This window comes from Rhea pennata, chromosome Z, assembly GCF_028389875.1.
Source record: "Rhea pennata isolate bPtePen1 chromosome Z, bPtePen1.pri, whole genome shotgun sequence".
In the NCBI taxonomy this organism is placed as follows: Eukaryota; Metazoa; Chordata; class Aves; order Rheiformes; family Rheidae; genus Rhea; species Rhea pennata.
The window spans coordinates 72,310,602-72,338,363 of record NC_084702.1 but is presented as its reverse complement, the minus strand read 5'-3'; the positions used below and the strand labels follow the sequence as shown (position 1 = coordinate 72,338,363).

Genomic DNA, 27,762 nt, shown 5'->3' with positions numbered 1-27,762 from the left:
TGCAGCACCAAATGTGGTGGAGCACCAGCTGGCTGTTTCCATAACTGTCTTTGCACATAGGGCATATGTGTAAGCAAAGAAGAGCTAAACTGGCGGTGGTGTTTGCAAGACTCTGTCAGTGCCAGGAGAAGCTAAATAGCGCTTAAGCTGGGCTCGCATGGTTTGGATGCACTTTGACTTCAGTATCAAGATTTCATCCAGCTTGGTCACAAAGTTCTGAAAATCCTGGAGAGAAAAACAAAAGGAAAGCTTGGGAAAAAACAGCAGTAGCAAGTCAGAGAAAATCAGCATATTTTATGAGGTACTGCAGCACTACATAAAATAATGTTTTCTATTCTACAGTGAAATAGACTTACTTACTCAGTATTTCCTTATTAAAGTACTGACTCTCAAATACAGCAAAGTTCAATGCCCCCAATTACTGAAGTTAATTTACTCTTGTAGTTTTTTTCCGTTAGCTGTCTAATACACTGACTTAAAAAAAAAAGGAGGAATACAATTCCTGCTGTCACCCTTCTACACAGGTTACCTTTTAGATGGTTTGGTGCAGGTATTAATCATCTGAGATGCATTTTTACAACATACTGAATCTGCTGTTTCCCACGTTCCTGACACCTCTCTTATGTTGGAGCTAACAATCATGAAGATCAGCAGTGCTCAGACAGAAAAAAAAAAAAAAAAAAGACATTCATGGGAGAGGGGAAGGATTGTTTTACATCAGGTCACAGAGCCAGTCTAACCCCTGCATAGCTGCAGGTCTGCTAGATCGGACATGAGAAACAGCAGCAAGGTATGGCCTAGGGAGAGGCCACGGCTTTCCATAGCAACCTGCCACAAAATTAGACAAAGTATGATCTGAAACTGCACCTCAAACTGAAATTGAGGCAGTTATTTTTAAGCAAGGCTTGTGTTAATAAAGGAGCATTCAGATTTGCTCCTGCCTGATGACAAGAGTTTGGTGCCTTTTTTCACAGGTCAGAGTCTAAAAACTGGGGAAGCGTCAGTGTTCTCAGGGCTAGGGACTTCAACTGCTCCTGCGTAAAAAAGTCCTGCATGCAGGACTCGGCACTACACCTTGTCCTGCAGACATCAGCAAGGTAATGAAGACCAACCTAGCTGCCCTGGCTGATTTTTTGTTAAGCAATTTAAATACTGCTTGGTTCAGCATGTGCTAATGTGCTGGGTGTTGGCTGGAGTCCCTCTGTGGCCCAGGTTTTATGGCTAGTGAAGTGGCAGCTATCTGAAAGCTGATGGAGGACAAACTGACCTGGGAAGTCCAAGCTATTCATTGCCAAGGAAAGGTCCTGCTGTGAAGTGACACTACCAAGCAAAAGCTATTCACGCACTGCTGGAGGCCTAGCAGCAGCACCACATTCCTGCTAGCGCCAAAGTTATTACTGTTTGGGGCGAACATATGGATTTGAGGGGTGGGGAAGGGCAGTCTCTATTGAGCAACAGAATTGACAAGAAACAACCTTATATAATTAAAAAAAATGCTTTGTATCACCTCAGCCTCTGCTACAAAATTAATACAGCTCATGCCTGTTGTGCACCTTCCTGAACTGCTATGTTTCTGGTACTACATCTCATGCACAGTGCTGTCAGCTGGAAATCACAGCAGATTAGCCACATGGTGGCTGCCATTCTGGATTGCCTGAGGCAAGAGTAGCTGAATTCCCTGTAGCTGAATTTCATGTTTGAAGCTGTGATAGGAAGAAAAATGGCTTTGATAATATAATGCAGTAGTGGAATTTGGTTTTACTGCTAGGGCCTGGGAACAAGGAAGGCAGGAGGCTGTCACTGGGAAACGTTAGCAGTCTGGGTGGGAGATGAGAGGCTCGTCACACAACTGCGGCATGCGCCTATCAGGAAGCAGGAGCAATCACAGAATATGATCTGAAGAGAAACCAGAGTACCTGAACTGCCTGACCAGCAGAGGGGCCATGCGGGCGCCAGTCTTTACAGTCAAGCCTTTACTGTTGTAATCCAAGACAAGGACAAGCCAAGAAACCCCTGAGTGACAGAAGAAACTAACAGCTGAGGGAGCCAATAAGCACAGCAGCTAGAGCAAACGAGCGAGCAAGGCCGTGCTGATCGGGGTTGGCACATCTGCAATGTGATAAGCACGGGACTCCCAGGAGGAAGTGGCAATGGGGCACTTCACCACCAACCGTGACATCCCACTGTCATGCTTTACGGGAGTGCTGCTTTCCGTACTATTGACTCACATGGTCCAGCCTGTAAAGGGGAAAAAAAACCTCACACGGGAAGAAACCCTGTTTGGTACAGTTTGGTACCCACGTCGCAAGACAAGAGAGAGCTGTCTTAGCAGAGACAAGCAGTCCAGAGCTGGCCCATCAGCCTCCTTCTCCCCCAAGGACCTGGCAGAGTGGAGACCGGCAAAGACAGGACAAGTCCTGAAAATGAGCTGCCTCCTAGGACTCAGGGAAGCACCAGAGGGTAAGGGGAAGAACACGAGAGATGTCACTGATTCAGATTAAAGAGTAATTTATGCAGATTCAATGGGTATTGAAATCATCACCCGAAAAACTTACCGTTGCTGACACCTGATTTATCAAGCACTCTTCCTTAAAGCACAAGGATGCCATTTCATCCAGCTGCTGCCGATGGGCTCGAATCATAGCCTGTCTGATTAACATAAAGCATACCCTTGGTTACTCAGGCTGCCGCTCTATCTGTAACTACTACGAAGCTCTGATAAGCTTTTAAAAAGGAGGAATATCCCCGAAGAAATTTTGCTGCTGGTGGTTGCTGGCACTCAGGCACGCATACACAGAGTGGTTCTTGATGTATGGTGGACTCTACTTGTCTGAGCTACAGGTAAAGAGCCTGATGACTGTGGATTGCTCTGGGAGGAGTGACTGTAGCCTCCTGTTAGCAGAGGCAGCACAGGAACACATACTGCCTTTTACCGTAGGGAAACCTAGAAAGGAAAAAAAAAAAAAACAACCCTCCCTGGTAAGACCATGAGGTTGAAAACCATTTTGGCAAAAAACCAAGCACAGCAGGAAAGCTGTGCTGCTGTTCATTCCTTCGAGTGAGTTTCCCTGGCCTACCGTACATTTTATGTGGACTGAACGCAGTCTAGTCCTCGGGAGCTGGCAGTGGCAATGCCTGGCCTGTAGTACCTTGAAGCTGCACATCTGCATCTTCATGGACTCGCTTGCTGCTCTAGCTGTTTTTCTGTCCATATCACCTGCTTCTTCACGGGCAGTTTTGATATATTTTAGGTACTTTCTATCTTACAGGAAGCCAATTAGTTACGGAGAATTTCAGCTTGTATTATACTATTCATTCCTCTAATGTTATCCGAGGAAGCGCTAATGGAATAATTGGCTTCCTGTGAGATTTTAAAATATCACTAAATAACAGTCAATCACATATTTACAAAAGATAACGACTATAAATTATCCTTCATGTTACTAAATAATTATTTTATAGATTAATTGACTTCCTAACATTTATAAAGTACATAAAAGCATGATATACAAATAAAGGCAGATGTATTACATTTGTGTCTAGAATTTCTAAGCTCAATGACAAACTACAGTGGTAAGTAAGACTTACTGCGCCTTTTCCAGGGCTTCCTGCTGCTGCTTTCCCATCTCTGATGTAGCACTCGGGAAGATGACGTTGGGCAGGCCTGAGGGGCTATTTTCATTTGCTGATGGCTTAATCTCTTTGGAAGCAGATTCTGAATCTGCAGCAAAAGTGTCTTGCGTAAAAATACTCTGCATCAATTTGTTCTTAAGCAACCCAATTTCCTCACTCCTGAGCAACTCAGCTGTGTCTTCAGAACGACTGAAGTCCTGGTTCCTCAGTCCTGACGCGGGCTGCAGCAGCAGGCTGCCTTCTTGAGATGGGGACTGGACTGTATAATCTGTATTTCCCACACTGGGAAAGCATGGTGCACCTGAAAAATAACTCTTTTCAGGAATATTAGTATGTATTTCCTGATCCATGGGCTCAACATTGTGTCCTTGATTTGAATCAGATTTTCCTGAACTACCAGCAATATCTTTACCATTAGCATCACACTGTCCCCTATCTGAGTATTCTTTGCACACTGAGTTACTGAGAAGCAAACCACCCTCTCTTTCTCCCAAGGAGTCCCTGGATTCAGATGCAGATGTTTCTGTCAGGGCTTCATTTCCAACAAATACACTGCGAACAGCACCTTGATTTAATGAGCCCGAGCCCAGAAGGCAGCAGCACGGCTTCACATCACAGCCTGTGGGTGAAAACCACTTGTCTCCCATTTGCGGGAAACGCTGCAAGAAACGGTTCTTTCCACCGCGACGCATTTGCTCCCCCAGCTCCAACATACTGTCCGTCAGAGCTCTGTTTCTGGTACACTGCCAGGCCTCTTCCTCAAGTCTTTTCTGGGAACCAGGTATGTTCCTGTTCAACATCTGTTTCACGTGGGGAGACTTTCCCTGGTTGGAAGACACAGTCTCGGCATCAGTTGCTTCCTCATAGTCAAGAAGGGTTACTGTGAGAGGGGCCGCTATCTCAGAAGTTAACTCAGATGAATTACTGGAAGCTCCACAATAGCTAACTCCATTTTTTTGAGTTTTCCATTTTAGGTCTCCTGCAAGGGCAGCCTGTCTATCCAATGTGCAATCTTCCTTCTGCTTACGCAGGAGGTTGAGCTCTTTGTACTCTGCAGTTCCTGATTTCAATATGGGAGAAACACATGGGTTTGGAGCCTCCTTTTCTGCAGTCAAGGTAGTTTCACTGGAACAAATGATACATTTGTGTTTGGGCTTGCATTGTTTGTGATCAGCTGGGAAATCTTTGCCATTTTTCCAGTTACAAGCAAGATCTTCTTTCAGGCAGTAAGGTTTTTCTGCAGTATTGCTTGCAGAGGACTCAATAGTTAAGTCATAGCTCCAGTCTGATGGAGTTTTGCATCCACCTGCATTTTTGATGGATTCCTCTGTCTTTGGGCAGCTCCTGCTACAATCCCAGCTGTCATCTAGTTCATGTTCTTGCACAGGAATTGAGTATTTAAACAGTAAATCTTGTCTCTTTTGGTCTTTCTGTTCTTCCTCAGTTCCTTGTTCTCTTTGATGAAGGAAAAATGAATGTTGGCTGCATTCATTGGGGCTTCTTCTTTTCATGCTCTTTTGACTGCAGACAGGTGAGAAAGAATCTTCACTAAAATCACTGTCATCCAGATCTTCCAGCTGCATTCCCTCTTTGCTCAGGTCTGTGGGAGTAAGGCTCGGCTCCTGCTGCACTTGAATCTCCTGGGGCTTGTATTGAGTTAAAAATCTCTCAAGAGGTTGGTAGTTCAACTTTTGCTGTAGGATAGGTGGCTGCTGAAACTGCTGGTGATAAAGGCGTAAATGCTCCTCCCTTTCCTTCTGAAACGAAGAGAGGTTTGTCCAGGTTTCACCACACTGTTTAGCAAAGGCATCTCCCCACGCCAGATTGCCATCAGAAGGCTGATTTCCATCTCCAAAGGAAAAATCACCTCTAGAAACAAGCTGTTTCTGCACAGGTTGCACTGTCTGGACTTTCAGGCACTGGCCAGGTGGTTTATCTTGCACATACTTGTCTCTTTGGCCACTTTCTTTTGTCTCTGCCATGGCAGCATTTTTTATGATAAAATCCTTTGCAGTGTGGTTCTTTTCAGAGTGGGGCGACAGATCATCATCCTTCTTCTTCAGGGGCTGCCCTATTCGTAGGACTCCCTTAACTGGGCTAGTGTGGTGGAACCATGGTGAGCTGGGATTTCCTCTGCAGACATGCCCTTTGTTGACTCCCCTGGGGGTCGAGGTAAAAGGGACACTGGGTGGCTGGAGTGCTGAAGGACATGTTTTTGTTTTTGTAGCAGTTAAAGGATGCTGGAGGCCTAGCTTCACTTTCTTTGGAGAGCTCTTTTCCCCAGGTGGCAAAGAGGGAGAGTTTTGGATACGTTTTGGAGATACATTTCCAGCTATCCGACGTCTGTTTGTGACGGGGGTAGAACATTTAATCCCCCTTTTCAACTCTTTGACCCTGTAAATGAGGCTGGCTTTAGATGTCATGCTTTCATATAAATAACAGCACCTTCAGAACAAACTAATTCTTTGGCCTATCAAGGCTAAGCAGTTAATTGAATGCCATGATTTATGTTCAAATTATCAGTGACCCAGGCAGGCATCAAAAACAACTGTACCAAAATGCCTGAGCTTCTGGAAAGGTCCATATAGCATTTTAAAGTGCTTCCTTGAACAACACATAACAGGCCAAGTGAGTGAAAATGGCCTCTATTCAATTTCAGTGGAAGAGGGTTGCATTTCCGCACTTTATCATGCGGCATGGCACAGTACCAGCTCAAATCAAGTTGGTACTCCCACTAACACAACACGTAACCTCGCAGGACACATACCAGAGCTTTTGGAGTAGTTGTGGTATAGCTAATTAGGTCGGGGGATGTGTGTACAGGCTACGTTATTCCTGGATCAGACTCATCTATGCAACTGTGAAGAGCTGCTCTAACTGGTGTCACCCTATTCTTTAAATTGTTTTTTACTTCTCTAGCCCCTAATACTTCTCTTAACGCTAGCACTCCATAGCTTGCAATCTATCTCTTCCTGTGTAGAAGGGAGGGTGAAAGGCTTTAACACACACTAGAAAGAACTACAATAAAAGACTAACACAAAACTTTGAGTACGGAGGTTAGCAATCCTGCAGTTACAGAAAGCATGGTGGTATTTTCATCTCTGAAAGCTGTCATCAGAAAGGAGTTACAAGACCTAGAGAATTTTATGATCCAACATAAGAGTGGAACAGGTAAGGATTGTATTTCCATCAGGAAAATTGCATTTCTTGCTTAACTCAGCATTTCCAATATCAAACTAAAACATAATCACAAACACATTATACATTACTTTTTTCTTGCAAGAAAACCCTTCCTTTTTTTTAACAAGTTTGAACTACATTACCCACCTGTCAGCATATCGCAAAGTGTTCAGTGTATGCTCTGTAGCTATGTGGCTAGGTGATACATTGGCTATCATACATGTCTTGGAATTGCCAATGAAAGAATCCTTTAGGACCTAAGAGCGGAAGGACAAAAAAAAAAAAAAAAAAAAAAAGGTTAACATTTTCAGTAATTCACATATTTATTTTCAGACAACAAGGGATAAAAATTTAGAACCCATAGGATCAAGACTTGCAATTTAAAAAAACTACTTGAGCAGATTACTGTGTATTAGACTCCCTGTACATACTATTTTGCACAAAATATGTGGTAGAATCACAGAATCTGTAAGATTGGAAGGGACCTCTGGAGATCATCTAGTCCAACCTCCCTGCTCAGCAGGGTCACCTAGAGCATGGTAGACAGGGTTGCATCCAGGCAGGCCTTGAAGAGCTCCAGAGAAGGAGACTCCACAACCTCTCCGGGCAACCTGTGCCAGGGCTCCGTCACTCTTACAGGGAAGAAATTCCCCCTCACATTCAGGCGGAACTGCCTGTGCTTCAATTTCTGCCCATTGCCTCTTGTCCTGTCACACAGGGCAACTGAAAAGAGTTTGTCCCTGTCCCCCTGACACCCTCCCTTCAGGTACTTGTACACATTGATAAGATCCCCCCTCAGTCTTCTCCTCCCCAGGCTAAACAGGCCCAGCTCTCGCAGCCGCTCCTCATAGGGCTACAAAGATGATCAGAGGGCTGCAGCATCTGCCCTATGCTGGACTCTCTCCAGTAGCACCGTATCTCTCTTGTACTGGGGAGAAAGTAATCACTGGTAAAGTGATTTAGCTCTGCTCAGAATATATAAAAAGTTAACTCAGTTATCTGATGTTTCCCATGAATTAAGTGTGCACAGAGGCAGTTTAACATGACTCAAGTGACACACAATAACCGTCTCTTTTTACGTAGTCCACATGTCTCAATTTGTCTTGTAATTCTTTGTTTACAACTTAAAATGAATACAAGTGTTAATCAGTGCTCCGAACAAACCCTTGCACCAGGTGCCACAAGGGTGCCCATATGTTTTGAGGAATGAAGCATATGTTACAACTAGAGTAAAGAAACGTTGATCAAAACTCCCCTGACTGTTACTGCACAGAAGATGCAAGACTGATGATAGAGCGGGTGGAGATGAATGATAACGCTTTAGAGTCTGGTTATGTAGATGTACACAAACTGAGTATCTGCTGACAGCTAGTCCATAGGGCTGTTTATGCAAAAATTCACACAGGACTGAGAGGACTCAATCACGGAGTTTGGGTGTTAGCGCACTTTTGGTGAAGTGGTCCTCCAGATTGATTTTATTTCTTGCTGACAGTTGGCTTTAACTCTGTGATTACCTTTAATGTTTGGAAAAGTTATTCATTTCTGTGTTTTTCAAAGGTTTAATAACAGCATATTTTTTCATTTCGCCCTCCTCAGGGAAATATCTACTGCTGTCTTCTTGCTGGTTTTACCTGAGTTAATTTGCTTTGGCGGAAAGGTGTATGAGCATGTTCCTGATCCAGTGCCCGAATGCATTCCTTTAGCTACCAAAACAAAAAGGGGAAAAACACATTAATCACAAGCTGGAGAGGAACTGAATTTCATCATACCTAACTTACAGATTTGCTATTTCCCTTATGTGCCTTTGGCTCCTACCACGTGACATCCCTTGCAGGGGGTGTCTGCATCACAGCCACAGCAGTGCAAGACTAGCTCTAGCTAGTTCAGGGATTAACAGCAGTTTACCTGCACTCACAAAGAGCAAAGGTGCAGCACAGAGCATAAGCCAGCCCAGCCTGTCGGCTTTATGGGCTATACAGAACACGTCCAAGAAGATGAATAAAAACACACATGTTCAGCAAACACTAAGCTCCACGCTTAGTAGACTGCCTGCTGCCTCCACCACAGCTAACTTGTCTAGAATCAGATCAGGCGAGTCCATGCTAGACTATGCTAAAGCTTGCCAGGCATGTGTATCCCTAGGACGATACAGGTGTATAAATCCAGAACAGAGCTTTTTTGAGCTCCTTCTCAAAAAGATTTCTTCTAGAATAAGTTCCTTTCCTTCTGGAAAAAAAAAATGGACAGAAACAGTGCAAATTCCTTATTCCATTTGGGCATTATGTTCATCTTTAGCCAAAAGTGGCATAAGCAAATGTGGGCATATTCCTCCCCATGCCAGCTAGATATCCCATCTATGTACCCTGTAAGTGTGGGTACACTGGGCTGCGTTAGGAGAAGGCGGATCTGAAACCATCTCCTCTCTGCACCAGCACAGAGCCCCAAACTTAACTACAGGGGAGAGCTTGGGCCAGCAGCCAAGTAATTAGATGTAAGGCAACTTGGGTTCAAGCCCAGATTCAAGCCCCTGCTCAGAAGGTAGTACAGATGCAGCCTGTCTGTCTAAACAAATATTTCACTATGCCTTTTGCCTGGCTAATAAGAACTATACACACAAAATACTGTGAGTGAAGCAACAGACTTCCCAGGGAGTAGAGATACAGCCACAGAACTCCCATTAAAACTAACAGAGTATGAGCGGCTGGCTGCAACCATGCATTTCACAGAACACATCAGATCTCTCCTTCTTAATAACCATCACCAGAGATAGCTCGTAGTCTTGAGGAAACATCTCTTGATTTATTACCGGCCTAGAAAAGATGTCATTTTCAAACTTAAATGTGTGTCCTTTTGGTCATGTTTTCACTGGCACAAGCACAATAGCATCACACTCCATATCAGGCTTGGATGCTTTCTAAAACTGGCAGAAGTATGTACAGCCATGAGGCAAATCATTATAAAAGCAAACATTGAGGGAAAAATAAACAGATTACAGAATTGTCATGGTGATATTAGTATAAAGCAGCCTTTCTACATTTAAAGGAACAACTCCCACTTAAATGACACATATTTCTCACTTCTACTGCATATTGTTACAAAGCCCACCTCTAACAAGTAAGTACAAGATTGTCAAACTATTTTAATGTTTGATACTGCTTCTCATAACTGCGGTATCTGAATTTCTTCTACTTGAAATCAACATGCATATTAAAACCAACAGTAAACTTTAAACTTCATATATTTAAAGGCCAGAAGAGAACATTATGATAATAAATGAATAGAGCTAAGCTTTTGCAGACTGCAGGTCATGTAGACTTACTCAAAAGATGGCTTTTAATGAGTTAATGCCGTTGCTATTGGTAGATTATTACCAGGTATTTACTCAGCTTCACACAATAGCAATAATACAAGCAGTCTCATTTAAAAGTTATTTTTAAAACAGTTTTGCAAACCTATGTTAAGCCTCAGTCCTCAAGAATCATTTCTGTATTTCAAACAGATAAACTGGGACATACTGTAACTATGAGGGTCACACAGAAAAGCAACAGACTCAAATTCAGATTCTGCCTCCCTTGCCACTCAGTTATTCATCAGCAAGTACTCAAGAAAGTGAGAAGCACGCAAATACATTTGCTTTACATGATATTATTCCACAGTCAGAAAGGCTCTGTGCAAAAAAACATTTTTGATTTTCAAAGCAGAATAAGCCAAGCCCTATTTACTGCAAGCTAAGAGCATAAACAAATGATGATTGCGCATAGCGACTTCCGCACTGTTGTTTCACGCTTTCTGATTGCGTATCACTTTTCTCATTTAGGGAAGTCCTCTCTCCACCAATGAGCTGTGTTAATTTGAATTAAAGGGCATGTAAAGCTTGCTGCACAATTTCTAGAGGCATTTCTGCTTTATCTTAGATGGCATTTCTCCGCTCCTTATCCTTCTTTACATAACTGTGTACACTTACAGAAGACAGTTTACATCAAGAGTGCATTTCCTCCAGTTCCTTTCTGCCCACCTGTGAACTCCTATATCCTATGCTCTTGAGTATTTAAGTCCTTCCTTCCTGGTTTGTTAAAGAAATCTGAGTTCAAGAGGTGAAAATAAGCAGCAGAAACAGATGTGCTTTTAGGAAACAAATATGGCAATTTCAAGCTAATAATCTCTGTAAGCAAAAGGGACCTAAAACTTCCATATAAAATATGATAGTATACCTAATATTTTCTATGCTATGTTTACCTGACTTGCTCTAAAAATGCATTAGAAAGATTTGATTTTCATCCCATAATTTTTTTCCCCTCTTAAATTGCCTTTCGGGCACCACAGTTAAACTGGGAACACTTAGTACTTCATGCTTGTTTCTCTCCCCACCTGCCATGGGATCCATATACACGCTATTCTGTGGTTTCTTCTCAACATAAAAGCCCCACAAAAAATTAATTACAAAACCTTCCCCAGGCATGCTAGTAGCTTACTGCTAAAAGGCTTTGGTTTATTTCTGCTCCTTCCATTTTTGTTTGTCGATCTGAATCTCTGGCATCAGCTGCCCTTTCACTGCCAGCCAAGTCAATGAATGATATCCTAGGAAAAACAAATTTGCATTTATCTTAGGGGCTTGTTTTCTTTTCTTAAAAAAAAAATGACATCAGAAGACTAATCAGAAATAACTACCATTGAACAAGGAGAAAAACTGACTGAAAACATCCGAGGCCTCAAAATAAGCATAGAAGCAGCTCCAGGAACAGTGTCAGAGTGTTATGGCACTAACACAGTCATAACAGACAGTCTAATTGCATGTGATAAGAGACTCCAGTCTTATGGTAAAGCTATTTACATGAGTAAAGCATACATCTCTCTAGATAATCCTTGTTCTTGTAGCTTCCTAAGAACACAGTTAAAGAAATGGTAAACTTTTTGAGTCTCCTTCCAGGTAAAACAGACATCTGCCTAGTCAAATGGGAATTCAGGGCGATATGTACAGAAATTTCCAGTATAGTAAGTAATGCATTGAGCTTTCACTGCTCCTGTTTCCCTTCTTCCTCAGATTTCTACTAGACCTTCTCACGTCCCCTGGTTCTGGATGCAATACTCTACTGCTGTGCTACTTCTTCTCCTCTGCCCTTCCTCATATTCTAGAACAGCTCTGACTTCTCTTACAGGCATATTTTGGGATCCTTTCCCCATTCCAGTTCCATTTCTCTTTCAATAACAAAAAATAGCACACATGCCACACCTACATAACCACATACACTTCTATTTTCAAGCCTGCCTGCTCTGCCTTTGCCTTGCTCCTTTCCACTATTTGTTGCTCTAACTTTTCACCTTGTATTTACAGGAAGATCCTGGGGAGGAAGACTGCCTCGTATTTGTTGGGACAGTGAGTCAGAACATTTTTGGGCACTCAGTAGTAACGTAAACACTTAGATGCCTTTAATCAGACTATTTCTTGGGATTGTTTAGTCTGGAGAAGTGATGACTGAGTAAAGACACAATTACAGTCTTTAAATATGTAAAGTGAAAGCCACAAGAGGAAGTAAACTGCTTTATTTTTTTGTCTGAGGCAGATAGCATCAGAATTGCATGCTCAAGCTATCAGAGAGGTTTAGGGGAGTTACTAGGATTTCTCTGACCAAAAGGAGACTTCTTGAATGGAAACACCTCCCCCTGGGCTAGTCACCCCAGGAGAGAAAGGTGCCTTTAAAGGCAACTCCATCTGATCTGTTCTAGATGACTATGCAGAATGGGATGAACCAGGTCCCAGAAATGACTCTTTCCTTTCGCTGACTTCAAAAGTGATGAGCTCACACGTAGAGGTGACCACTGCAGATATTTACCCTGGGCCAGATTAATGCCAGACAAGAAAAGCTTTCTAACACTGAAGATGAAGGGATGGATTTGATTGTCTCAAGATGGCAGTAAAACTCCACTGGAAATCTTTAAGAACAAGTTCGACAAATGTTTGCCAGAATGGCTTAAGCACTCTTCCTTGGAGCAGAAAAAAAGAGTTATGAAACTTCTCAAATTCCCTTTGAACCCTGTCTTCTGGTTTAACTTAAGAGTTACCCACAAATTCAGTATCTCTTTTGAGTTTGCCTCCTTGATGTCCTCGAGATCGACTTCCTCCTCAAATGTTGGCGGTGCAAATCAGCAAGTTAGCAACATGGCATATCTGCCGGATTGTACAGTTCTGTTTTTAATCTTACCTTCCAAATGTCCTGTTGGCTGTGTCTTTAATTTGGATCTGGATGATAGCATGAGATCGAGAGGAATCCGAGTTGACTCCAGTAGCTCCTGTGCTACGCTCCTTTCCCCCCTTCAAAATCACCTGGAAAACAAGGGGAACAAAATCCAAATAAATTGTACATAAAAATGTAATCTCTCTCTCAAAAAAAAAAAAAAAAAAAGATCCTGCCCTCTTAAGTTTAGTTTACATTCAAAGGAATACTCCATTATAGCCCTGAAATCTAGGTGCAGGGCAGGTGTTAATTTAGACTGAATTCTTTCCAATGCTTCTTTCAGAACTTTGTATATGGATTTGCTTGTGGTGACACCACAGAGTTCAGAGACCATATTGCAGGTAAGAAGTCACTGCACTGCATATTCACTCTGATTTGCAAAATATTTAGACTATAAAATGAAAGAAAGTATATTGCAGAGATGACCTCAGACACTCATGGGATTGAGTATTTGTTGTGGTTCTGTTGTTGTGGTTTTTTTGTTGTTTTAATTTCACATTCCTTTGTCATAGATTGGTACTGTTACCCAGAAAAATCAAGAGCCACACTCTATAATAAGACACAAAGTGCCAAAACATTTCTCCACAACTAATAGAAATAATGCGAGAGTAAGTAGTGAGGCTAAAGGATCAATTCTATTCATGGTCAGCAACAAAATAAGAAAACAAAGGGCAGAAGTATGGCAGAAGGGCAACAGCACCTTCAAGATATAACTCCAGATAATTCTCTGTTGCAAAATTTTAAGGACTATCACAGGAAGCCTAGACATAACTACAGTAGGACATCCATAAAACTGAGTCATTAACTCTGTTTATGGTAGCAAGAACAAATTAAAATATTAATCTAGCAAAATCCATATGGTTTCAGTTGACAGATGCACATTACTCTAGCCTTTCAGTGGCCAGTCAGTTCTCAGCCAGCAGCAGAACAAACTGTTGCAGCACCCGAACATTATACCAGAGTTAAATGCACAGAAAGTTTCTGAACCAAAGCCAACAATGAATTCAATTCAATGAATATTGAATAACTATGGATATATTCAAGACTCACATCTATTGCAGACTATTCAAAAGTTCTGAGTCAAGCTAGTGACATTTTGGATTTCAAAAGAGCCTGTGGACAATACAAAATTAGTTTTTGCCAAGATACCTGTGAGAATAAAGTCATTTAATAGCTCTTCTGTGTTTGGAATGCAATAATACAGAAGAATGTGTTAATCAACTATATAGCAGATTTACAATCTAATTTGCAGAAGCATCACCAACATGTCCTGAAGCTTGGAGTTAATGAGAAGATAAAGAATAAAATTAAATGGAGTAAGTGGGCAACACTGTGTCAATTTTAATGAGTCAATTACACTATCAGGCACTTTTAATTTACAATTCCTTACTGAGAAAGGAATTAAACTATGCAAAGTCAAGAAAAATGGAAGGCAGATTTAACCAGCTTTCCTACTGCAGAACAGAGCAGAAAATTTGCTAATGCTCTTGTAGAGCTCAGCCAAGCAGGAGAGGCAGGCTGAAGTCTTGCCTGTGCTGAACATCAGCTGCTGTTTAAAGGCTCTAATTTTTCAAGGCTGTTATCACCTACCATTGTCTAAGTAATACCTCAATTCCAACTCAGTTCAAAAGCTCATTCTTCAGTCTTTTCTATTTTATGGTTTTATTAATTTTCAAATTTGTATCTGTTTTCCCATATCCACATACCCTTTAATTAGAAAACATAAGCTCATAGAAGCCAAAGAAATCATACTGGAGAAAAATATGGATCCATCAAACAAGTAAAAAATAAACTGATCAACTACACTTGCCCAACTGTATATTGTACCCTCACATCCACAGTATTTGTCAACTTTTATTGTCTTACTTGATGTATTAAGTTGCATTTAGACTTTAAATTCATTTTGAGTCACCTAGGATCTTTCAGTGTTTGTTTTGCTGAGACACTATTTAATTTCTGGGATAGTGACAGCAGCTTTTTTCTTGGCAAAGGTCTTCCCTAAGGTGTGGCAGCAGAAGCAGCAACTCTAAGTCAACAGTTCATGTGTCACTAAGCACTAGTTACAGTGACCCAGGAAGCTGACTGAATAAAGGCACTTTTAACCGTGCTCCTCGATGCTCTGCTGAGGTTGCCAAGTTCAGAGCCTGCAACAGGAACATATACATATAGTACATAACAAATAATCTCATAAATTAATGAATTGGGCTGTAGAAGACAAAATATGCACCAAGATAGAGGCTACCTCTAACAGTAGGTCTACAGAGTCCACCTGAACCTCCCGCAGTCCGACTATCTGAACGACATGTTTGCTGTCTTCTCTTGCAAAAAGTCTGAAAGGGAAACACGGTTTGTAGAAAAGAAATTTATGAAGTCTCAAAGAGCAGCAATAGAAACATATGCCAGTGCTATGATACAACATGCAATATATATCAAGACTACCAATTAGGGGAGAGATAACATTGCCATTCACTTATTTTTAGAGCTGAAGAGCTATTTCATTTATAATACATACCATTCATATTTCACTGTTAAAAAGATATTAACAAGGCATTTCTGCTAAAATAGGAAACAGTAATATAGTAGAGCAGACAAATAAATTATATTTACATTATAGAGTTCCTGTCTCTCTTTGAACTGCATCTCTGGCCTTTTCTAGGAAGTTCAGACTGTACAGCTTCTGCTCTGTTCAAGTTTTCAAGGTTCCATAGCTATAGAGTCAGAGTACAGGGCAACTCTGCTATGAATCACACAGAAGTAAATGTTACACTACGCAGGAAGAACATAGCCATGACACATATGGGGCAGAAGGTTTAATCTCCCCCATCAGTGACATGTAGGACAGGACGTGCAGAGAACAGCCTATGCTTTCCCTAGTAAAACCACTCCTGAGACCAGGTTATACTACCTGACTTATATCCAAAGAAGAAGTCCATGAACTATCACTCAGTATTAAAAAGGTCCTGCAAGACTGTTCTGCAAAAAGGGAATATGTGCACATACACAGAGATGCTTGCAGAGATAGGTGAGCAGATGTTCACGCATGAAGGAAGAAAGCCTCCCGGTTGAGCCCTCCAGTATGGATGGTCTCAGCATACTGCTCTCAAGGATGCTAAAGGCCTGCAGCTGACAGGTGATTTCCTTCAAGATCATGCTGAAAAGATTTTACTGCTAACATCTTAACCGACCGTTATTTCAGATTTCAGACCATAGTATTCTTTTTTTTTGTTGTTGTTCAAGTTGCCTTGATTTCCACTCCAGATGGAGCTCCTGTAGGAGGACATATCTTTTTGAACTGGTCTTGGCCTGGGGAGTGCTGGGTGCTTCTGCTGGCAGGTGACAGCAGTGCCACCTGCAGACGTATGCTCTGCTTGAGTCACTGGGCTGCCAGGTAAAGGAGCTGAGGGAGGGGGTGAGCAGACCCTGGAGACTGACAGGATCCTCAGAGACTGCTGTGTCCCTACTGGAGTGCAAAGCTCCATTTGCACAGCAGGAGGAACAGCCAGAGGCTACGCTCAAGCATAGGGAAGACAGGGACCACACAACAGCAGTCGCCAGAAAGACTTTTGGCAACAGGAAGGCTTCTTCTTTACTTGCATATGTTTAGTTGTTTTATTATGCATATTATAGTGTAAACAAAACAGTGTGAGATCATACTTCCAACAGGGCCCATATTTTTACTTGTTTTTCCCCCCATAAAAATAACACAAATCAGTAGTACTATCAATGCCATAGTATTTAGTGCCAGATTCTGCCCTCCCCTCTCACTAACTCACTCCCAGGAACAACCTTAATAAATATATAAAATTGATGATAAATGGTAATATATTAAATGTAATTGTACACAAAAAGTAACAAAATGATTTACAAACAGTAACTAACCAATTCATAACCCTAGCTTTACAATGATATGCCTCTTTATTTAAATACCTCTTTCTTCCATTTAGCAGGTCATAAAGCTGTCCACAGTAGATCTCATAAAAACTGATTAACACAAGGAGATCTTTCCTTGACTGCGGTGCTTCCAGGTGTCTAAAGATGTCCCTGGCAGCCAAGGCGTAGAGTCCTGGGTTCCGGTGAGTACCTATCATAGTGTAAGTCTTGCCAGCACCAGTCTGTCCATACGCAAAGCAGGTTGCATTGCCTCTGTAACGGTAAGTTTTATTTTTAGTGCCATATCTGATGTGTTCATGTCTATTAAAAGGGACTCTGCAATGTAAATATCTACAGAGATGACCCTCAGCAATGAGTTTTGGTTTGCATCTCCGTCTGGAAAACTGCAAAACACTTAACAGCAATTCCCGAGCACACCCTATGGAGAGCTGGCACATCACAGAATGCTGGCTCTCTTCCTTCTTTCCTCATGCCAAAAATGCATTTACAGCAGCTAATGATCCATTGTTATTTTTCCAACTCTTCAGATGTTACAGAGATATTGTAGGATTGCGAATGGGAATCCTTTTGATTATGAATCACAGAGAAAAATGACTGTGACACAAGTTGCAAAACAGCCACAAGTCAGGTTCTGTACAGTGTTCTCAAAGATTAACACCCTAGCACTATAATTTACTGAGCAAAGTTAGTTTATCTCAAGCTGCAGCCCTGCATGCCCAGCTAAGTCAATCTGGCAACCTGTTGTTGCGTAGGGGAAGATTCTGCTCTTTCATTCCTCTGCTCTCAGTTATGTGACCTACAGCATCCTCTGTGCTGGCTCTGATGTTTGACTTGACAGTACTGAAACAGCAGAAAGTTTTTCAATTTTTTACGGATTAGTTTTCTGCTGTTTCAGTGGAGTAAAGTAACTCTTGGAATATCACAAAATATGTTAAAGCTGGCTTTGTGTAACTTGAGGGAATGTAGGACCCTGGAGTCCTAGGAGAAGGAAATGCAAGATGATCATTCTCTTCCAGTGGCAGAGAGCTGTTAGGTACCCTCACTTCAGCTAGTGAAAACACAATCTCAGCTTATTCCAGTTTACTACATCTTTGTCACTTTAACATTATAAGGGGAACACACATGAAATCAAGTAGATCTCAGGATGACTCTGCAGGCTTGCAAGCCCATCTCAGCTGAGGTTAACACATGCCTACCTCCCCCTCCCACCCCTCTTGTACAAGCATTCACAATTACGAGGTGAAGAGATTCGGGAACTAAATCAGCCAAAAAACAAAAAAAAAAAACAAATACTACAGAATACATGATATTTTTAGAAGGTTTTTGGCTGGCTCAGTATCTGATTGCAGTGAAGTGGGTAAAACGTGTGACTGCAGCACTAATAGCGAATAGTTTCTTGCCAGTTTAGACTGCTGAATTAGCTCACCATGGGGTCAGATGAGACCCAATGTCAGTGAAGGCAAAGTGGCAGGAGGGACAGAAAAGCAGGAGGATGCTGAGAAAAAAACAGTGGCATCTCTCTTGGTGGCATTATTGGCTTGGCTGTAACGTGAACCTGTGCCTTTAGTCATTATTATTACACAGCAGGCTATAAACATTATTCTCCTCCTTTCGCTTTCCTTTCCTCAAGAGCATGATTCTTTGTGTCTGCTGCTGATAATCAGAGGTTTTTAGTAATGAAAAGCTCCATTTTGTCAGTTTTCAGCATGGACATGTCATTCTTGCCTTCAAAGACTCAAAATATAATTGTATTCAAGCTTGCTACACTGCATGAAAATAAGATTACCCATGTAAAGCCACCATCAATTTGCCATTAATCAGGAAGCATGTAATTACAATTAACCTCTAAAAATATAAATCAATAAAATAAAAATAAACCACAAGCTTATTAAAGTTTCTATTTCCACGTAAGCTGTACAAATACATGCAAAAATATTTCACAACAATCTCATGAAAGAGGTAATATTATTTCTCTACAGATGAGTAAATCGAGGCACTAGACAGTTTGTGCTATGCCACACAGAAGTCTTTGTTAGAACAGAGATTAGACTTCAGGATCTTGACATCTTTTTTTTTTTTTTTTCCCTAGGTAGGCCATTCTGACTCCTTGTTACAATTGAAGCCCAATTTTCATTTCTTCTCACTGAGTGTGAAGAAATTTTTTCCTGATTTATTCTACCAAAATTGCAGACAAAGGCATTCTAAGTGGGGAAGGATATGTGGAAACGGAGAAATGAATGTATTTTCAAAAGATGAAAAGAGTAAGAGGAAAATTAAAACAGTACATGAAATTGGAAAACAGAAAGGCAGAAAATAACAAATGTATGCACTGATGCCCTACCCGTTAAAAATATGCTGAATGAGAGGATGAGCTGTCTTCATATACACATCCTGATTGGTACATGACTCCCCAAAGACTTCATCAAAATAAAAAACATGCTGAAAAATAAACATGATCTTTACATGAAAAGGAATATGTCTCACTTCCCCTTTACCCCCATAAGAAGACAAATTATAATAACAGAAGTCTTTCCGGTGACTTCATATGGCTTTGGATCAGGTCCAGAGTGACATGGCAAATTCGACGTGCAGCATCACATATGCAGGAACACACCATTACAACCAATCAACAGAATGAGGGTAGAAAGAAAAAAAAAAGAAAGCAAAGATGTCTTAATCTTCCGTCATTCTGAAGCAGAAGATACAGCAGCCTTATGACAAAAAGCAGGAGAAAATTAATAGAAAACTCCTCATCTATTCCTGAAATGAATCAAACCACAGATGTACTGTAAGATTACAACAGTAAAAAGAACTCAAAATTAGTCCTCAGTTGTGATTAGCTGTCTCTGTTCTCCAGACTCAAACCCTTTTTATGCCAGGGAAGACTAAGTTATTCCTAAACAAAGCTAGACTGCATTATCTCAGAAGAGGGCAGAAGAAAAACCCACCAATATTTAGGCTCTGATCCAAAGCAGCAGGGTCTCTAGAAAGACTGCAGCTGAGGTCATTTTGAACTTCGGATTTGGTCCTTCTAGGTTAAGAATGCTTTTTGTGGGGACAGTCACAAACATACCACACTTCCAGAAAAGCTTCCACAGACTGGTGTCTAACATTACACTCTAATGAGACAGTACATGCTAAATTAATGTAGTAAATCTCCAGGACTGATAATCATTTCAGCGATGCACAAACAAGCCACACCAACACATGTGTGAATTAGACCAGGGAGTCTCAACAGCTACACCCGGCTCGCAGCACAGATGAGCTCTGTAACAGGCCTGCAGTTTGGGTCCCCAGGTCACAGAGCTGGAGTGTGCCCCAGATCTCATCTGGTCTACACCACTGGCCTTCTTTCTGTAGGAACCAGGGATGGAGGTAGGGTGAGCAGCCAGACTTGGAAGCAAGGAAGTACTCCAAGGTCCTACAGTACAGATACGGCCTTCTTGCCGTGGCATAATTCTGATTGGACAATATTGATTTATAGTAAGATTTCTATTACCAGAACAAAATAAACTAGCAGTTATTTCAGTGCTGAGATACCAAGGTGATAGGCACCACACAAGTGTCAAATATAGCTAATCAGATGGAGGGAGTGGGCTGGAATGGCTGCATGTGTCATACTGTAAAAGGTGGTATATGAACCAGGCCCCAGAGAGCTGCAAACTGATTTTTTACTGGATACTCCGAACAGTTGTTCCAAGGACCCAGATTGTAAAAATAATACAGAGCAGAGCAAGTATGGCTTGCTGCTCCCTAGAAATCAGTTCTGTTCTTGGTGCTGTCGGTCAAAACTGGGAATTTGAACTATGACAGCATGAGATCCTTAGGATTTAGAAACAAAGATCAAAGGAGAAGTTAATTTTCAGAAACATTTGAGAACTAAGAAGGGGAGAGGGTGAAGGTATAAGTGATTAATTGAAACAAACTACAGTGCTGAAATAGTGTGAAAAGGAAACTCCCCACTGAAGTACCCTGGAAAGTTACTAGGGCACTCTGCAGCAGGCAGTTCTGCTACAACACTGGCATTTAGCAGAGGGGTTTATTTTATCATGTGCAAAGAAAGCTGCAAGAGACATGCTTTTGAAGACCTTAAATTCTCAAGTTTTCTGCCACAAGCTGGCAGAAAATCAGGAGCAATTCAAATACAGTTATGCTGAGCTGACAGAAGAACCCACTGCCTATTTTATAAGAAATACAGACAGCCCTTTTCTGTTTATCCTCCCTGAAATCCCAAGGTGGTTCTTGGCTGTGTTCATCATTCGTACAATTTGTTTTATCCCACCATGCAAGTGACTGGCCCATAAACATAAAATGTAAATGCAACGCATTACCTGTAAAATATATTGGGTGAGATCAACTGCCTCCTTCTTCTCATGAAGGAGTAGGGTTTCTTTATTTTTCACTGTGATGATATTAACCTCCCCACGTCGCTCCTCTCTTAGGCCCAGGGGACGCTTTCGGACGCACACACGGATTTTTTCCCTTTCTGTCCATGGAGTTTCTTTCTCAGAGGTATTCGATCTACAACAAAATTGTAGTTTTGTAGTTTAAACCAGGTTACTACACAATGCAGAATATGCATAAATCTGGCTTGGATTTCTAGCTGTACCACATAAATATTTCTGCCACACTCACCAAAAAAACCTCATTGTGACATGGTGGAGTTTCCACTGTTTTTTGCTAACAACTTTTAGACTAATAACTTGTGTGCACATTGTTAAAATAGCAGTGTTTATACAGCTATGATCCTGAGCTTGTTGCTGGACTGGCATACCATTATCTACAAATATACGATCCAAGCTGATAAAATACACAATTTCACTTAATTCACTTATTTACTTATTCTCATTGAAATTATTCAGAGCCATTATTAGTTCACTTAATTCAGTGCAGATAAAAGTATAAACAGATCTTGAAAAGGAGAGGGTGTACTATTCAGTTGCTTTTCCCCTAATACCAACTTTCACTCAATTATAGGCTGTTCCACAGGTTGCAAGTAGATGTCTCAGACTAGGAAACTAGACAGCATCACCACGTTCCTATTCATTTCAAAGAAAACTTGAAATACTGATCTCTTCATTATCTCTTCTTTGGTCTTCTATCCAACTTGTTCCTTGTGGCATAAAAATTATGCTCTTTCAGAGAACAGGTGAAGTTGTACTCTTGTGTTTTGTCAAGTCTCCTTAAGTTCCCTTCTGGACCCCTCAGATGCATAAAGTCATTTCTTGTTTTATTAATTAAACTGCTGTGTAAATCATTTTGTGATGTAGCATACGGAATACGTTTGAATGTAACCAAAATGTATTCATTTCACCTTTCCCTTTTTCAAGCTGTCTTCAACCAAACGAATAATGATTTTCTGCCTAGATTTGAATGTCAGCTTGTCAGAAACAATCATTTTAATCAAGCCCTGACTTGCCTGAAAGTACTATTTCTGCCATGCTATCCAAGTGCCCTTCCAAAAATCTTAATGTAGTGATTAAAAACCAACAGAGTAGTTGTCTAGTGAATTAAAAACAAAAACAGAGCAAAGATACAAGTTATTCAATATCTCATTACAACTACAAGCTTGTAATGTCAATGCTGCTGTACTGCATGATTCCCCACAAGCATACAGTATGCAGATATAAATCTCAAGATGTAGTCTTTAAAGAGTTCACACAAGTAATTTTTACTTGTATTGTATTCCTATTAATTTTAGTATGGCTTTCCTATGCTGACCTGGATCAGGCCCTGTACTTAGATGGAAACTTCTTTCCTCTGAAAAACCCTAAGACTTGAAATAAGATACTTAACTTATAAGCCACTATAAGCTTACGGATATCATTGGACACCAGATGTTCTCAGCAAATGATCAGAGGCTCTGAAGTTTACTTCTCATTTCACCAGAGGCTGAATCTAGTCACCTATTAGAAAAGCCTTTGTTTTGCTCTAAAAGCTTGATGGAGAAAGGTCTGATTATAAAATCTGGAGGAAGGAAAAACTGAAAACTTGGGGGGGTCTGTTTACAACATAAAAGGCATAAATTCTTTCTTGTACAGATGCACATTTGATTACAAGTATTTCGTAGGGGGACAGAATATGTTTAAATTCTATATGCTGAACCTCAGGTTTAATTTTCTATTAACCTTTCTTAAAAAGAAATTATATTTTATGACAAAATGTATTCTTATATTATTAGCAAAAAACAAACCTTGAAACAGATCATTAGGATCTGATTAGACAAGTCAGAAGAATCCCCATGTCCTATCTGCTGACATGAAAATCAAGTCATTTGCTGCAGGCAAATGGAAAATATATTTAAACATATTAACAGAGCTGTTTATCTTTCTTTAGTCTTAAATCATTCCACTGTACTGGGTTACTTTAGGCTAGATTAGACTTAAGAGTGGCCAAAATCCCAAGGTGACATGCAGATGGATTCAGTGAAGAGGATGGACACTCACAAGTCAGGAACCACTAACCCAACTGCCAGCAGGCTGGTCCCAAGCCTGGAATGCAGAACATGTGTTCAGTGGTCAAAGCAGGGAAAAGAGAAACTCAGGCATGTCAGGAAGATGCAGGAAGCCCACAAGATGAACCCTAGTGCTAAGCACAAAAGAATGCGCTTGGAAGAAAGAGAAGAACAAAGGGAAGAAAGCGAGAACAAAGGAGAGAGTGGGTCTACTGCAAGATTCAGGATCAAATTCCTCCAGCTGGTCCACTGCATTATGGTCCCTTAGATTATATTTTATTTTTTATTTTCCAGCCCTGTGAACCCTGCTCTTTTTGTGGTACCGTGGCTCAGTTTCCAGAGGAGACAGAGAATGCACCAAGATGCCAATCCTATATTTAGGAGGTTAGTGCACTCCTCTGGAAGGCAGGAGTGGCAAGGTTGAATTTTTTTCCAGTTCTAAGCCATGATCTCTCATTTCACAGGTAAGCGCTCTAACTGCTAGGCCACCACAGTACTTTCCCTCTCCGACAACAGCATCTGCTCCACTGAGGCTATGGGAGTTGTGATCAATCCTGACTCCGTGGATCATCCCACACTCCATCTTTCACCACCACTTCACACAGCTACCCTCGCCTGCAGGAGGTGGTAACCACTCATTGGGTGGTTGGCAGCACAGATCTTCAGGCAGGCTTGACACCTTGGGTCTAATAAACGTCTCTACTTCAAGCTAGGACGTGCTACTGCTTGTGATCAAACACATGCACTTCTGAAGCAGCTCATGAACCTCAAATGGTATATTGTCCTGACTTCCAGAACCTCTACACAAGATTATTATTTTGAAGGTTAGCACTATGATCTTTATGACAGTCTCTTCGCTGCATTTTAAAACAAAATTGCCACAATTCCACGGCAGTGAGCTCAATTCTGGCAGTATGTATGCTGGGAGAAATGCACTCAGACTGCTGGATCAGGATCTGCAGGAGATCTAAATGCAGAAACAGCTAGTGCCTGGATCCCAACCAGTTTAAGAGGAGAGACCTGGCAGAAACCTAGTAAGTCTGGACACTTTCAGAGGTAGGTGACTGAGGTCTTCTTAGATCACAATTTTTGACTCAAGGCAGTTAGTTTACACTGCACTCCGCCTATTGTAAGCCAATAAACATTATTTTGTGCTCTACAAACGTTTCCAGAGTTGATTTACAGGGGTCAAAGGTAACTAGCCCCCTGTTAGCAACACTGGGAACAGTATGAATGTTACAGATCACATGCTCAAGGAGCAGCTGCAAAGCTTCCCTCACACTACTGTCCGTATCCAGTCCCAGTTATATTTATTCCATTTCTTTTTAAAGCTCCAGTTCAGAAATTTCTTTACAAACAAGTGTAACTATCACAGTATGCATCATTTTTACTGGAGAAAACTTCACAGACTTACCATCCACAGGCAACACTATTTTGGAAATTAATTTTTTCAAGATAAGTCACATGGAAAAAAAATGAGAAAAAAAAAGACTGCCTGAAACACCAAGAAAACAAAGGCTTACATCCTGCAAGATAGTGAAAACTATTCTTAGGCAATCTTGGCAAGTAGCAGCTGGTGAATTCAACTGATTCATTCTACCAGACTTGGAGTGTGAAGTGCTTGTTAATACATCTCCTCCCTATAAGATCTTACATTGTTCTGTACAATTTTTGCAGCATTACAGTTTGCTTATTTGGAGTTGATAAAGGCAGATTCTCCTCCCCAGAAATTACTAATTATGATTAACTTGAAAAAATGGTAAAATAAAGGGAACAATAATTACCTGATACAAGAATGAGGTAGTCCATAATTATACCCTGAAATATGAGTTACTCTTTGTATTATGGGAGTTTCAGAGTCCCCCAAGAGAGGAGCAATATCATCAGATACTGTAGCATGGTCCAGTCCACTTTTTGTGCATATTCCAGGAGTATTCAGGTCTCTTCTAGTTATTCTAATAAGCTCTGAATCATGGGGTTGAATGTGTTCCAGCATTTCCACTAGACTGTCCCTTTCTTTATTGGCACTGAAATCAGATGAACTATATAATTCAGGCTCAGAGTCTTTAATAGCTCCATCATTTTTCTCAAAGGAGGACTCAAAATGCAGTTGTCTACGGGGACCTGATCTGGTTGCCTGAGGCTGAACAATAAGGCCACTTGTTTGGAAATCTTGCTTGTTTAAGTCTGCTACATCTTCCTCTTCTTGCATAATTTTGATTATTCTAATGAGCTGAAAGAGACGTTTGCGGTCATTCATGTTGTGGACCCCTAGTTTGGTATAATCTTTCATGGAAACCTTGGCAAGTTCATCAATCTTCTGAAGACCAAAGGCAGCAAAATGGGGATAGTATTTTTCAAGTTCTGCCTCACAAAGGCATTCATAAAGGCATGATGCCATCTTCAAGCTAAAATCTACAAGAAATCAAACAAAAGAAATATTAGTTTCATATGAGACATCATGGCTGACAAAGTTATTAATGAAGTAATTACCCATTCCCCAAATGCCGTTATCTGAAGTTAGGACAGAAGCATGTCAAACTCCAAATCCAAAACACTAGATTTTCAAATAGTATGGAATATAACAATAACAGAACTACACTAAATATGAAGCAAATAATTATCTATGAAATTGTATTTTAAAATGATACATAGAAATGCACAATACACAGTTACTTACTGCTGCAGAGTTCCTACACATCTGATGTCTACTTGATAAATGCTGCAGCTACTGAAACCCTGTCCTTAAGCCACAGAGTGTAAAATGCCTAATTTTAGATACTCAACTTAATATCAGGGCATGTGGTCTAGTGTGGTTCTGCAGCTATCCCTCATTTACTAACCAAAGGAAAAGAAATTGCATTTGTGCTAACCTAAGGATGAATTATTAAAACTGTTCACCTTACAGATGAACTACAGCAAAGTTGGGGTTTTATGTTTCCTTTAAACATAACTTTCTATTGAATTTCATGTATCTTGTGAGCATTTCTAAGTGTACTTGACAGACTGTTCAAAACTGCGCAAAACCTGAAACAAAGAATTTATCTAAACCTATATACACTACTGGAATTCTGTGCTTGCATTCTTGGGAAACCCCAAAAATTAGCATGCATCACTGAAATGGACATGGAAAAAATCCTAAACATACGTATTCCTAGCAACACTTTTTGCTGCTGTTTGTATCCAGGTGGATTAATATCTGTAGATATTTTTACTTATTCTGTAAAATGGAAAAATGATAGCACTTCAAATATCCATTGCCCACTGCCTTGTTCAGTCTAAGACCTTAGCAAACACAAGTTTACAAAATACAAATTGCAAATACAAATTTACTATTTGTAAACAGAAAAACAAGTTATTTAAAACTAAAGGCTTTTTTCCTTGTAATTCAGGATAAATTCTTTAGCAGGTTTTTCAAGTATCTCTACAATAATATAAGAAAATAAGGCCACTAAATAGCAACCCAAAGTTGTTCTTATATCATTAGAATTGTTATATACACGGTTGGAATAGTAATGACAAAACAATAAAGACTCTATTAAAATGCTGATTGCATGAGATATGACAGAGGCCAAAAGATGCATTAGAGGACAACTAACATGATTTCAGAGGTGAAGTCTAAGCTGTAAATAGTGGTTAACCATAATATAATTTTGTGTGTCAGCAACAACAAACTTGAAGACAGAAGCAAATGTTATATAGGGAGACATTTTTAATGCATGTGTATTGCAATTCTTAATCTTAAGCCGTAGCTGAGGTTATTATATCCAGAGAGAGGGAAACAGAATCCACAAAAAGGATGGTAAATCCAAAGACCATAAATTACACCTGTATAAGACCTTTCACAAGCACTCACAATTTCCCAAATTCTTTAACATCTATAATTCCACAAGAACATCAGATTTCATTTAGAGTAAAGTATGTAAGATAGGCATTTTTCAGAAACATGAAAGTATCTAAGAAGATAAAACAGGTCCTCTGCAAGTCTGTATGCTTGCACTGCCACAGGAAACCTCTCTGTTTGAAAAAAGAAGCAGATTCCCTTCACCCATTCTTGCTCTGTATTCTAGGTTATATTTACATCACTGAATATGCTTCAGTTAAGAGAGTGACCAGAAAAAAAACTGCAGAAACTAATTCCATGATTCCATGTTTGCTTCTATTTGTAGGTATAATTTTCTGGAAAGGAGAAAAAAAAATAATAAAAAAAATGGAGCTAGTTCCCAAAAAGAAAGCAATAGACATGGATAGAAATACCCATAAATGACTATCCATTCAATTTTCCATCACTAGAGTAATGAGGGACTAAGATTCTCAAAATATAGAAAATCCAAGTAATACAGATAGTACAGAACATGCAAGAAGGCTAGC

At 40.6% G+C, this 27,762-nt stretch overlaps 1 protein-coding gene across 1 annotated transcript; it reads right to left on the bottom strand.

The window, feature by feature from the left end:
* On the bottom strand, window positions 1–25,792 carry KIF24 (kinesin family member 24). The gene is made up of 13 exons (XM_062599658.1): window positions 25,176–25,792; window positions 21,269–21,458; window positions 19,279–19,376; window positions 16,974–17,189; window positions 15,289–15,376; window positions 13,014–13,135; window positions 11,286–11,391; window positions 8,445–8,516; window positions 6,961–7,070; window positions 3,947–6,027; window positions 3,589–3,901; window positions 2,556–2,649; window positions 1–225 (listed from the first exon to the last, which is right to left on the bottom strand). Exons 1-13 carry the CDS (start codon window positions 25,790–25,792, stop codon window positions 85–87), a joined length of 4,248 nt encoding a protein of 1,415 aa, XP_062455642.1. The 3' UTR covers window positions 1–84.
* Between the last annotated feature and the right edge of the window lie 1,970 nt (window positions 25,793–27,762).

What these genes read in the sequence shown, in the direction of transcription:
- KIF24 (XM_062599658.1), bottom strand. Translation starts at nt 25,792, where the DNA reads ATGGCATCATGCCTTTATGAATGCCTTTGTGAGGCAGAACTTGAAAAA. An exon ending in TCACCCAATATATTTTACAG is followed by an intron (nt 19,377 to 21,268) that starts GTAATGCGTTGC and finishes TTTATTTTTCAG; the next exon opens with CATGTTTTTTATTTTGATGA. An exon ending in TACTAATATTCCTGAAAAGA is followed by an intron (nt 3,902 to 3,946) that starts GTTATTTTTCAG and finishes TGGGAAATACAG; the next exon opens with ATTATACAGTCCAGTCCCCA.